This window comes from Seriola dumerili, unplaced genomic scaffold (genome assembly GCF_002260705.1).
Source record: "Seriola dumerili isolate Sdu_G_001 unplaced genomic scaffold, Sdu_1.0 BDQW01000388.1, whole genome shotgun sequence".
Lineage (NCBI taxonomy): Eukaryota > Metazoa > Chordata > Actinopteri > Carangiformes > Carangidae > Seriola > Seriola dumerili.
This window is the reverse complement of record NW_019174643.1, coordinates 480,976-493,301: the sequence shown is the minus strand read 5'-3', so window position 1 is coordinate 493,301 and position 12,326 is coordinate 480,976. Positions and strand designations below refer to the sequence as shown.

The 12,326-nt window shown below is 44.7% G+C and overlaps 1 protein-coding gene across 10 annotated transcripts in view; it reads left to right on the top strand.

Annotated features, from left to right (window-relative positions):
* Positions 1–12,326, top strand: part of dysf (dysferlin) — a 68,479-nt gene that overhangs the window by 14,486 nt on the left and 41,667 nt on the right. For 5 of the 10 annotated variants that reach the window (XM_022761123.1, XM_022761121.1, XM_022761122.1 and 2 more), the window contains exons 11-36: positions 1–71; positions 561–687; positions 769–872; positions 996–1,064; positions 1,163–1,206; positions 1,619–1,701; positions 3,265–3,297; positions 3,577–3,692; positions 3,802–3,915; positions 4,008–4,185; positions 4,360–4,484; positions 4,628–4,734; positions 4,976–5,171; positions 5,333–5,479; positions 5,569–5,700; positions 5,876–6,042; positions 6,204–6,318; positions 6,438–6,543; positions 6,705–6,847; positions 7,373–7,546; positions 7,826–7,910; positions 8,084–8,161; positions 11,319–11,500; positions 11,657–11,797; positions 11,885–11,914; positions 12,039–12,074. The exon at positions 1–71 is cut by the window's left edge and continues 45 nt beyond it. In XM_022761123.1, the coding sequence (XP_022616844.1) occupies positions 1–71; positions 561–687; positions 769–872; positions 996–1,064; positions 1,163–1,206; positions 1,619–1,701; positions 3,265–3,297; positions 3,577–3,692; positions 3,802–3,915; positions 4,008–4,185; positions 4,360–4,484; positions 4,628–4,734; positions 4,976–5,171; positions 5,333–5,479; positions 5,569–5,700; positions 5,876–6,042; positions 6,204–6,318; positions 6,438–6,543; positions 6,705–6,847; positions 7,373–7,546; positions 7,826–7,910; positions 8,084–8,161; positions 11,319–11,500; positions 11,657–11,797; positions 11,885–11,914; positions 12,039–12,074 (2,903 nt within the window). The remainder of the gene's footprint in view (positions 72–560; positions 688–768; positions 873–995; positions 1,065–1,162; positions 1,207–1,618; positions 1,702–3,264; positions 3,298–3,576; positions 3,693–3,801; positions 3,916–4,007; positions 4,186–4,359; positions 4,485–4,627; positions 4,735–4,975; positions 5,172–5,332; positions 5,480–5,568; positions 5,701–5,875; positions 6,043–6,203; positions 6,319–6,437; positions 6,544–6,704; positions 6,848–7,372; positions 7,547–7,825; positions 7,911–8,083; positions 8,162–11,318; positions 11,501–11,656; positions 11,798–11,884; positions 11,915–12,038; positions 12,075–12,326) is intronic. The other 5 variants (XM_022761125.1, XM_022761120.1, XM_022761126.1 and 2 more) reach the window with 2 other exon arrangements.

Here is a 12,326-nt window from a genome sequence, read left to right as displayed (position 1 = left end):
ACCTCTCCGCCGGGGTCAAAGGTTACCTGAAGGTCAGCCTGTTCGTCTTGGCAGCTGGAGACGAGCCACCGGTGAGTCTTGATTGGATGAGAGAAGATCAGCGAGTGAATATTATGATGATATATGATATTGATGGATGATTCCGGATAGCTGATCATTTTGATGTGCTAATATGCTAAACGCTTGCATTAACATGGTAGTGTTTCACATATTAGAAATGTTATGTTGCCTTGCTATAAGATATGCTAAATATTAGCATATTAACATGATGTGGTTCCACCGTAGCAATGTTAGCCGGTTAGCACTGAAACCTGAAGTACCACAGGTGAGGCTAAGTACACCTGAGGTCACCTGACACTTTGGGCCCCCTCAGACAAAATAATGACGAATTCACCCCCCGTCAATAAGGCAAACAGCTACAACTTGATCCCAGTTTTTTGTGTGCATCATGTCCGTGTGTTCAGAGGAAGTAGTCTGACTTTTGATGCAAATTGTCTCGCTGTTAACGAATGCAGGTGTTTATTAATATATGCAGGTATGTGTGTGTGCGTGTCTCCCAGGCTGATAGGCGCGAGTGTGTGGAGGACAAAGAGGATATCGAGGGGAACCTGCTGAGGCCGGCTGGTCTGTCTCTGAGAGGAGCCACTTTCACCCTGAGGATCTTCAGAGCCGAAGACCTGCCGCAGAGTAAAGACTCTTTCTGTGTTTTATGATTCGTGCTTTTTACCTTTAAAAGTAGAGATTTTTTAATTGCTTTTGCGTTCGCAGTGGACGACGCCTTCATGGATGGGATGAAGCAGATTCTTGGGTTTGACAGCAACAGGAAGAACTTGGTGGATCCTCTGGTGGAAATCCACTTCGCTGGCAAAACAGTGCGTATGACGCGATACAACCTCCATCGAAGTCGTTTGATCCAAACATTATTTTATTACAAACACAACAACAAATATAAAAAAGAAAAAAACATATTAAGATGCATTTTCTCTCATTTTCAGATCTGCACTAAGATTCTGGAGAAGAACGCCAATCCCCAGTGGAACCAGAGTCTGGCCATGCCTATTAGGGTGAGACAAGGCAACCAAACAGTGCACACGCACACGTTATAACGCAACTTGCTCATCATTGTCGTCATACAGCGTATGTTTTCTGTTTTCTTCTCCAGTTTCCCTCCATGTGCGAGAAGATGAGGATCAGAATTCTGGACTGGTGAATCCCGGCCGATACATGTTGTTTTATAAGACTCGTCAGAATATAGAGAATAATGCATGAAAACTTGGAGTGTGTCTTTAGTTTGGAGCAAGACAAGATCAATATAACCGTGTTAAACTTTGGGCTCCAACTTGACATTTTGGCTAATTAGCACCATTAAAAATATGCAGAATTAGCTATTAGCAGTTCCATTATTGAAGAAAACTTGATTATTCTCAGCTTATTTTTATGATTTCTAAGCAGATTTATGAAGGTATATTCACAATATATATCGAGATCTTCAGGAAGTCACGACTCTAAAAAGTAGTTAGTACAAATGCAAATTTGCAAATTTACATTTGTATTCAAGTCGTGTGTTACAGCTTTTGTTTTTGTTTTTTCTTTCTTCTCTGACTTTCTCTCACTCCAGGGACAGAGCCAGTCACAACGATGTCATCGGCACCACCCACCTCTGTATGTCTAAGGTCTCCGCCCCCGGAGGAGAGATAGACGGTAAGTCAACGGGACCGGACCCAGGCAGTAAGGTTCGGACTAGAACTGGCTGGATCTGGAGTGGGTTATCTTTCACCTGTCTGCTTTGGTTTGGAGTGAGTCTTTTTTTAGGATGTAGTTTAGTTTAGTCATGTCGACAAAAACAATCCCAAATCAAGTTCCACTTTATCACCTGATGTGGAGCTCAACCGAAGTACATTTGTCTGAAACCTTAAGTTATATTTTTGCTTTTTCATCCATCACTGTTTGTGTGGCTCTTTTCTTTTCACTCTTGCCGGTCAGTGTGTAACATCACATGCCTGTATCTTTATTTAAAAAGCCCACAAAACCTTCTGGGTTGAGGTTTCTTTCTTGGTCGCCTGTCATAAAACAAACGACTTGTTTGCTCGTTGTTAGCTTCGACAAATGTTTAATCTGTTTTCTTTTATTTGGTTTTATTGTTTAAATATCAGCGATGATTTGCAGAGAGTCACTGAGATCGTCTTGAACCACCAGATGGATCTGCGCTTTGCGAATGTGACAGAGCATGTCCGGTTTTTCAGTGACATGCATGAAGACTAACCTGGTATGTTTGTGCGCTGAACGCTGGCATTGCTTGAGTTTTCGGTCCCCGGAGTAACTCGTGGTCGTCTTGTACAAGCCTTGTCCTAGTGCTGGGGGGGGGGGGCATCATGCATGAGTTTTGGTCACTGTGATGGGTGCCATTTCTCCCTTTTTGTCTTTGTTTGGAAAACATCAAGACACCAGTTCTACAGTGTTGATAACTTAAGGTGTTTTATCATACACCAAGTCAGAATAGGTCTTTTAGGTCAGATTATTACTATTAATTTGGAAAAAGCAGTGATTGAAACGAAATGTCCAATACAAAGAAGGAGAAAATGGCGGGTTGTGTGGTTGTGTTCATTTATTACAACCTGGAAAGTGATGCAAAGGTGTCGCCTGTTGCACTTCAGTTTATCGCTGTCAGAATAATTGGTATCAATGAGACCATTGCTTTTCATCAAATTCAAACTACCATTCGATCGTGGGGGAAAAATGTTGACGATTTTGAGATATTTCACCAGATAGTTGAAAAAGTTTGACCTACTGATGGTCGCCAGAGAGTAGGAGGAATTTAATTACAATCCATCCAATAGTTGTTGAGGTATTTCAGTCCGGACCAAACATTGTGAACATTGTGAGTCCCGCCGCTAGTTGTTGTTGTTACCACAGCAACACATCTGGATTCAGAGGCAGAACATGAATATTTCAGATGATTCAGAGCCCTCTTCCTGTTTTGTGCCGTAAAGAAATCCTGCGGATATTTCCCCTAAAACCAACTGTAGAGGCGGCAATGGTCTCATTCTTTAACATGGTAAGAAAGACGTTGCACCTTACTAAACGTAGTGTCACTCACTTCACTTTCACAGTGGAGTAACTTGTGTCAAGGTCATTAACTTTTGAATTTTTCGGGGGTTATGTGTCGTGTTTTTAGTTTGGCTTGGGGGTTTGTGTGGCGTTCAAAGACACCTTTTTTCTTTTCTGTCTGTGATTCTGAACCATCCTTCCTCTCTACGCATTCAGACGACTTGACTCCACGGACCGTCCACTCCGGCAGTACGTCCACCATCCTCTCTACACCTCTTTAGTTCATCTGTCAATTCAACTGTCTCTCTTCATTTGTGTGATTAATATTTTCTTCTCCTTTCAACTCATATCTGTTTCAACCGTGGCTAAATTTAGACTCTGTGTCTGATTCTGTATCTGATCTTGTTTCGTCAGTTGAATCATTTCATCCTAATCAATCAAGCTTTTTCTTCATTTTTATACTTCCACATTCTACCATGTTAATAATTATAATAATAATAAATTACTGTCCATGTTGTGTCCTCGCAGTGGACGACAGTCTTGGTTTCCTGCCGACATTCGGTCCGTGTTTCGTCAACCTGTACGGCAGCCCCAGAGAGTTCACCGCCTTCAATGACCCCCACGAGGCTCTAAACCTCGGAAAAGTAACTTGACCTTTGTTTTTCCATTTTTAAATAACAATTAGTCATCACCTTTTAAAAAAAACAAAAAAAATGAAATAATGCCTTCCTGTCTTCTTCCTCCGACTCTCAGGGGGAGGGTGTCGCGTACCGAGGTCGAGTTTTACTGGAACTGACCACAAAGCTGGCGGAAAAGCCGGAGCAGAAAACTGAAGACATCCCATCGGATGACCTGCTGGTGGTGGAGGTGAGAGGGCGAGAGGAAGTAACAAACATGTAGATCCATCCATCCATCCATCCATCCATCCATCCATCTCAATCTTTCCCTCTGTCTTGCAGAAGTTTCTCCGGAAGAGGAAGTTCTCGCTCTTCGTGGCGTTTTACTCGGCCACGCTCCTCCAGGACGTCGACGACGCCATCCAGTTCGAGGTCAGCATCGGCAACTACGGCAACAAGTTCGACTACACCTGCCTCCCACTGGCCTCCACCACCCAGTTCAGCAGGGCTGTGTTTGATGGTATGTGAAGGGGCTCAAGTCATGGGTGGAAAGATCTGATGAAATCTACATTTAAACTTGAAGTAAAGCGCCAAAACGACGTCATGTCTGCAGTAAATTTAAGTATTTGTTTAGCTTGTTTACCGGTAAACTGGTGTGATTATTGGTGTGTATTTTCATGTGTGTGTTTTCCAGGTTGCCACTACTACTACCTGCCGTGGGGAAACGTGAAGCCGGTGGTGGTTCTGTCTTCAGAGTGGGAGGACGTCAAACCGAGGATCGAGGCTCTCAACATGCTGCTGGCGATCATAGACAGACTGGTGAGTATTTATTTATGTGTGTGTCCTCGTGTATTTTCATGAGGATCTACGAGTTTCAGACCTTGAAATTAAGCATTCACTATCTGAACGTGTGTGTGTGTGTGTGTGTGTGTGTGTGTGTGTGTGTGTGTGTGTGTGTCCAGGAGGCGAACCTGCAGCGGGTGCAGCTGGATGTGAACGCAGGCAGCGAGCTGGAGGAGGTGGAGCTCCGAGTGGTGGAGCTGTTGGATCAGGTCATCACAGACTGCAGGTAAAACACCGTGTTTTTATCCGGCGGTGTAAAGTAACTAAGTACATTTACCACAGTGCAGTACTCGGGTACAATTTTGAGGTACTTGTACTTTTTTTAAGTGTTTTCAGAAGTAAATATTCTACTTTTACTCTCTAGATTTTGACAAATTACAGCAGTAAAATGCTCCTTTCACAAACAATAATATAATGACAGATGCTGCACTTCAGTTACTTCCTTCTCTCTCTCTCTCTCTCTCTAGTGAGGAGCTGCCCTCTCTCGACCAGTGGCAGTGTGCGACGCCTCTCGACCACTCGTTGCGGCACATCCGCACTCTGCACCTGCAGCAGATCGTTGCGGCGGCTCTCGCTCTCAAACACGGGCCGGCCACCGAGCTGTCCACGGTGCTGGAGCAGGCTGAGGACTGGGCCAACAGGCTGAGGACCATGGCCGAGGAGGTGAGCGTGTTACTGTGTCTCCCGGCCAACTGTTAAAGACGAAATAACAAACCGTTTCTGCGTTTCTCAAAATCATTTATAATGTCCTATAATTTATATAATGATGCTCTCTTTCTCTCTCTCTCTTTTTCTCTGTGTGCCTGTCTATGTCTCTCGCCCAGCCTCAGAACAGTCTCCCAGACATAGTGATATGGATGCTGCAGGGCGACCGCAGGGTGGCGTACCACCGCATCCCCGCACACACTGTCATCTTCTCCCAGGAGCATTGTGGGAAACACTGTGGACAGCTGCAGACTGTCTTCCTCAAGGTACACACACACACACACACACACACACACTAATACACACCACACATACCTGATGTAAAGTTTAACTGACTCGTGTGTGTGTTGTACAGCACCCACAAGGCACAGGTGGAGAAGCCAAACTTCCTGGTCAGCTGAGGGTCAAAGTCTGGTTCGGATTGGCTGCAGACGTCAAACATTTCAACCAATACGCTGAAGGAAAACTGTCAGTTTTCGCTGAGACGGTAAGATACCTGCTGCTGCGGGGTGTATGATATAGATGTAGACTGCACCGCTTTAACTGCAGCTGCTTTATTTGTTCCACAGACAAAAACTTAATAATAATAATTATAATTTAAAAGATGCTATAAGCACAAAATGTGTTCCTCTCTCTCTCTCTCTCTCTCTCTTCATATATAGTATGAGAACCAGACCCGGCTCGCCCTGGTGGGCAGCTGGGGAACTACAGGTCTGACCTACCCCAAGTTCAGTGACGTCACCGGACGAGTTAAACTCCCCAAAGAGAGTTTCAAACCGTCGCCCGGCTGGAGCTGGGCTGGAGACTGGTACATCAGCCCCGAGAAGACGTGAGTCTCTCTGTGTGTGTCTGAGTTTGATGTATATTATAATATACTTTATAATTGTTGCACTACACATCACTGAATAATCACTGAATCGTTCCACTGAGTTCAGTTTCTGATGATGTTGATGATCTGGTTTGTTCCCCTTATTTTTGCTAAACCCTCAGACTGTTGTTCGATGTGGACGCCGGTCACATGACCTTCACTGAGGAAGTGTTTGAAAACCAGATGAGGTTACCAGGCGGACAGTGGATCGGCATGCCGGAGGGATACACAGATGTGGTACGGTGTGTGTGTGTGTGTACGTGTGTGTGTACGTGTGTGTGTGTGTGTGTGTGTGTGTGTGTGTTTCATCGTAGCTTCGTTCATCTGTGTAAATCTAAAATCGGTGTGTTTGTCAGAATGGGGAGAAGGCGGTGCCGAAGGACGAGGTGGAGTGTCCTCCGGGCTGGGTGTGGGAGGAGGTGGAGTGGAGTGAAGATCTCAACAGGGCCGTGGACGATCAAGGTTAGAAAACACACACACACACACACACACACACACACACACACACACACACACAAAACAACCCCCGTGAACAACAAGAGCTCGACTAAACACTAATTAATACCACTCTGTGTGTGTGTGTGTGTGTGTGTGTGTGTGTGTGTGTGTGTGTGTGTTTCCAGGCTGGGAGTACGGTATCACCATCCCTCCAGACCGCCGCCCCAAGTCGTGGGTGCCGGCAGAGAAGATGTACCACACCAACCGACGTAGGCGGTGGATACGGATGAGGCGGCGAGACCAACAGAAGATGGACGCTCTCAGAAAGGTAAACAGAGACAGAGACGCAGCTTTAGATTTTGTTATATAATAAAACCTAAATCGATGGATCGTTTTATTTTAAAAGAGACGCTCAAATATAAAAATAGGAAAAGGTTTGATAAAATGCAACTGAACTCCAACACAAGGTTCAACAAAAGAGTTAAAGAAGGAAAGTGGAGATGGACCAAAATAATATTCCTTAATTCTTTGAATCAATTTCAAAAAAATCAAAAAGAAGATCCTCAGTCTCCACCATGTCGACCTGAAGTTACCTTTATCGACCACTAGATGGAGGTCCAGTTGTGCAAATGAGCGAGAGATGAAGATGAACATCTTTTTTCTTTCAAACAGATCCATTAAAACTTGATTACATCCAAATGTCCGACATGACATCTTTGTTTAAAGTGATAAATAATATGATAAAGTGAACGTCTGTGTGAAACTGATGGTCTCATCAACTTGGTACAAATACAGAAATGGATAAACGTGTGTGTGTGTGTGTGTGTGTGTGTGTGTGTGTGTGTTTTCACAGCAGCGTCCGGACGAGACGGAGCGGGAAGGCTGGGAGTACGCCTCGCTGTTCGGCTGGAAGTTCCACCTGAAGCCCAGGAAGACGGACAGCTTCAGGAGGCGCAGGTGGAGGTACCGCATGGAGCCTCTGGAGAAGACGGGGCCGGCCGCCATCTTTGCTCTGGAGTGTTCTCTGGTGAGGAGGAGTCGGTTAATGTGTGTGTGTGTGTGTGTGTGTGTGTGTGTGTGTGTGTGTGTGTGTGTGTGTGTCTAAAATAGACACAAGGGGGTCATCTACATCTACAGGGGTGTAGATTAAAGCAGTCTTTTATTTTGAAGGCCTCTGCAGAAAGTGTTTTCCTCGCAGCCTCAGGTTAGAGTTTCCTCTCCCTGTTCTTTCTGGATGTGATATTAATCCTCCTTTCTCCTTCTCCTTTCCTTCGTCTTCCTCCTCTTCCTCCTCTTCCTCCCACAGAGCAGCATAGAGGACAAGAACGACGACAAGTCCGTCACAACCACATTCGGAGTCAACAGACCGACCATTTCCTGTTTCTTTGACCGTGAGACAACACACACTCTTTTACTTTTACTCTCTCCTGTTTCTTCCTCCACCTTCATCACCCCTCAACTTGTGTGTGTGTGTGTGTGTGTGTGTGTGTGTGTGTGTGTGTGTGTGTGTGTGTGTGTGTGTGTGTGTGTGTGTGTGTGTGTGTGTGTGTGTGTGTGTGTGTAGGTGGCACCCGTTATCACCTGCGCTGCTACCTGTACCAAGCCAGAGACCTGGTGGCCATGGACAAAGACAGTTTCTCAGGTAATGCACATGTTTTCCCTCATACATCAGTGTTGATGCTGATGAATTGCGCCATCCGGTGGCTGGAACGTGGTACTTGTAAAAATGAAAGTGAAAGAGACAGAGGGGAGGGAGCCTCGGGAACATGAAACATCTTTTTTTTTCCTGATTAGTTTTTATTTTTTTACGTATCTATTTTTTTACCAGCTGAGTTTTATTTTCAGAGAAAGTTCCTGATGGTGCAAATTAGACAAAAAAACCAACTTTGCATTGAATGTGATGATCACCAAGAGCTTTCAGGTCTTTGCATGTTCATATTTGTACTTTAAACTTGATGGCGCCTGTTTAGATGAACTGCATCATCATCATCATTGCAATACATCAAGCTTTAGAGAAACTGTGGCATTGAAGAGCGCTGTAATAATCAAGAGTGCAAGGTTTAAAAAAGAAAAAGAAAAAGCAGGAATAAAGAAGCACGGTATACTCTGTGTACAATGAAACCAATTTAAAGAATAAATATGACATAAAGACAAGAACTAAACATCTCAGGACGCGTCTTTAAAGCTGCAACACTCAATATTTTTATATTAACAATAGATTAAATGCTACCTGTGATGTGTAAGGCATTATTTGTAGTGATGAATCCACAGATTATTAAACATTACCCAGCTCATTGTTTTGTTTTTCAGTGTCATCTACAGACGCAGCAGATATTTTCAGCATAAAAGCTCCAGTAAACCATCAAAGCACCAAACGACAGACGGACAAAGTTAGCGGCTAGCTTAGCAGCCACATATAACATATAACTGAACTCCAAATAAATGCTAACGTTGCTCTGCACTTGCAGCTGCACCTTTAAATTCAATTTCACCATATCAACTTCGAAGATGAAAATATAAGGATAAAATCGAGCTTTTATTCTGGAAGATCAAACTCCACAGATACAAAACGGCGTCTTTTTTTAAACACGGGGGGAGGAAGACGGAGCTTATGGAAAATAAAAGAAAGCGTGGAGCTTTAATATTCAGCACATTAAAGCTCCACTAATGTTTCAAAACTTAGATTATAACTTAAGAGTTTGATGTTAGTGTTAGTGGTGAGGCAGCGAGAGAGAGAAGAAAAAAGTTACAGAAACAAAGAATGACACAGAAAGAGAGAGAGAGAGCAAAAAAAAAAAGAAAAGAGAAAATGTTCTTTTATTTGAAGAGGTCATGGAAACTCAGGCTACTGTGTGTGTGTGTTAATCAGAAACCCACCGCAGACTCAGATGTAAAAACAGAGACGAGGCTTTAAAAAAACAGAGGGATGAATAGACAGAGGAAGAGAGAGATGATAGATGATGGAGGTGGAGGGAGGGAGGTTGGTTAGAGAGAGCGAGGGAGAGACGGCATCCTGGCCACAGACTGAAATGATAAATCACTATCACTCTCCTTGACTCACCCTCGTTAGCACACGCACGCACACACACACACACACACACACACACACACACACACACACACACACACACACACAGTCTAATGGATGAGTAGAGTTGATGGATGGGCTTCAGTTGTGTGTTAATCTGGTGTTACATGGAGTTTGGGCGGCCATGATTAAAGAGCGAGTCGACTATCAAAGACTGAAGTCTTTCTTCTGATCTCTTTCTTTCTTTCACTTTTCTTTCTTTCTTTCTTTCTTTCTTTCTTTCTTTCTTTCTTTCTTTTATTTCTGGTCTTTTTTTCCTCCTACCCTCTCTTCATTCTTCTCCCCCTTTCTTTCTCTCCTCTATCCCTCACCCGTCTCCTCCCCCCCCGTCTCTCTGTCTTTGCCCTCCTTCTCTCTCTCTCTTCATTGTGTTTATGTACCTCTGTGGCTCCCACTGGGGTCCCGACTACTGCTGCTTCCCTCTACACACACACACACACACACACACACACACACACACACACACACACACACACACACACACACACCAGTGGTGACCTATTCAATTATGTCCATTCCCAGCAGCCCATTAGCTCATATAAACAGCAATACAAACAGCCCAGGGGGGTTATGTATGTGTGTGTGTGTGTGTGTGTGTGTGTGTGTGTGTGTGTGTGTGTGTGTGTGTGTGTGTGTGTGTGTGTGTGTCACTTCCGGGGTTAATTGAGGGCTGGTGGGAAAATGCAACTTAGCTTCTGTTTACCCTGATGCTAACGGCTCCGCAGAGACTCTTTACTGGGCCTGGAATAACAAACTACTCAGTCTGTGTGTGTGTGTGTATGTAACTGTACATACATGTGTCCATGTTGTGTGTGTGTGTGTGTGTGTGTGTGTGTGTGTGTTAACATGGAGGAGAGTGATTGTGACCTGGAATAACAAACTTCTCCGAGCGGCGTTCCCAGCCCTGCGTCTCGAGCTCGGCATTCCCAAGCTGCTGATGTCACCGTGTGGGACGTCGGGATAGTTTGGACACACACACACACACACACACACACACACACACACACACACACTCACACACACACACATACATTTTGCTGTATGTGACTGCTATACAACACACCCTGGCTCCAACATTAACCTCATCATTGAGGCTTATGACCCAGAGTACAAGAGCGCACACACACACACACACACACACACACAACACACACACACACACACACTGGGCAGACGTTACATACTGCCTTGTGTTCCAGTGGACTGAGTTTTGTGTTGCCATTACAGCTGGCATTTCCTCAGTCGGCGTGCTAACGGCTGCACGGCCCAGAATGCAGTGGTGCGTCTGGTCTTTGATCAGCCTGAAAAGGTCACATGTCACTCTGATGCGCGCTGACCTCCACCGGCTGCACACGGCCGCCACCTGAATCACGTTCAAGCCGTTAATGCTCGCCTACAGAGACTCGATTATGCCGCGCTCCTCCGTGCCATCCACGCACACGAGGCAGTCTCCTCCCCTAACTCCTCATCCTAACGGTCTAACTTTGGCCACGCCCCTTCGCCTTATTGAATAGATTTAATACTTAGTACCTACTTCAAGGTCTCCTACTGCACTGAAGCTTTAGTGTTGTCCCTCATCTGTAAGTTACTTTGGATAAAAGTGCCAAATGAGTAAATCTTTGTCCGACCACAAACATTATTGAGGTCAAACTTCAGAAATCAGTGGTCGCAGTTAACACTTGGCGGTTTCTCTCTCCCTCCCTCCCTCCAGACCCCTACGCCATCGTGTCGTTCCTCCATCAGTCCCAGCGGACGGTGACGGTGCGCAACAGTCTGAACCCCTGCTGGGACCAGACGCTCATCTTCTATGAGTTGGAGATTTTTGGCGACGCCGAGGCCGCGATGGCCAACCCTCCCAACGTCGTGGTGGAGCTTTACGATCAGGACACATACGTGAGTCCATGAAGATTCACTTTTTTTTTAAAAAATATATATTTTATATTTCATCCTGGCTTTTTTGCGATAGTTTGTCAATTTCGTGTGAAAAACAAAATGGATGTTTTTCCGTGTATAAAGATCGTATAAGTGTCTATTTTTAAAAACGCCCAGGGAGCAGATGAATTCATGGGCCGCTGCGTGTGCCAGCCCACCTTCACCCCCTCCCCCCGTCTGGCCTGGTTCCCGATCCGCAGAGGGGACAAGAACGCCGGCGAGCTGCTGGCCGCCTTCGAGCTCATACGCAGGGAAAAGGTCAGAGGTCAACCTTAGCGTCAGTTTCCTAATCTATTCTTATAACGTCTTCTAACAATAACTCATCTCTCCATTTTGTGTCCACAGCCAGGAATCCACCATATTCCAGGTCAAGAGGTCAGTTTGTCTTTTTCATTTTATCCTTTTTTCCACTTTTTCCTCATTTATTTTCCTCTTTACTGTTTATTTTTCTCTTTTACATTTTCAGCCGTTAAAATCAGTTCCTTTTTCTCGCCCACAGGGAGACATCATGGCCACCACCCACGTTCTGGACGAGGTAAAACCACAACGACCACAAGTCACAACATCTACACTGCTGTCGTCAGCGTAAAACCAGGCCTACATGTATTAATCTGATAACTGGAACACTGGAGGTCTCCTGGAAGCAATTTTACCCATTTTTTTTATCAATTAAAAAAATATCTTTGATATTATTTTTCCATTTGATGTGATTATTAGAAATCAAAACGATGCTTTTACTCTTCCATGTCTTCCCCTCACAAGCGATAAAACCTGTGGGAATATGTGT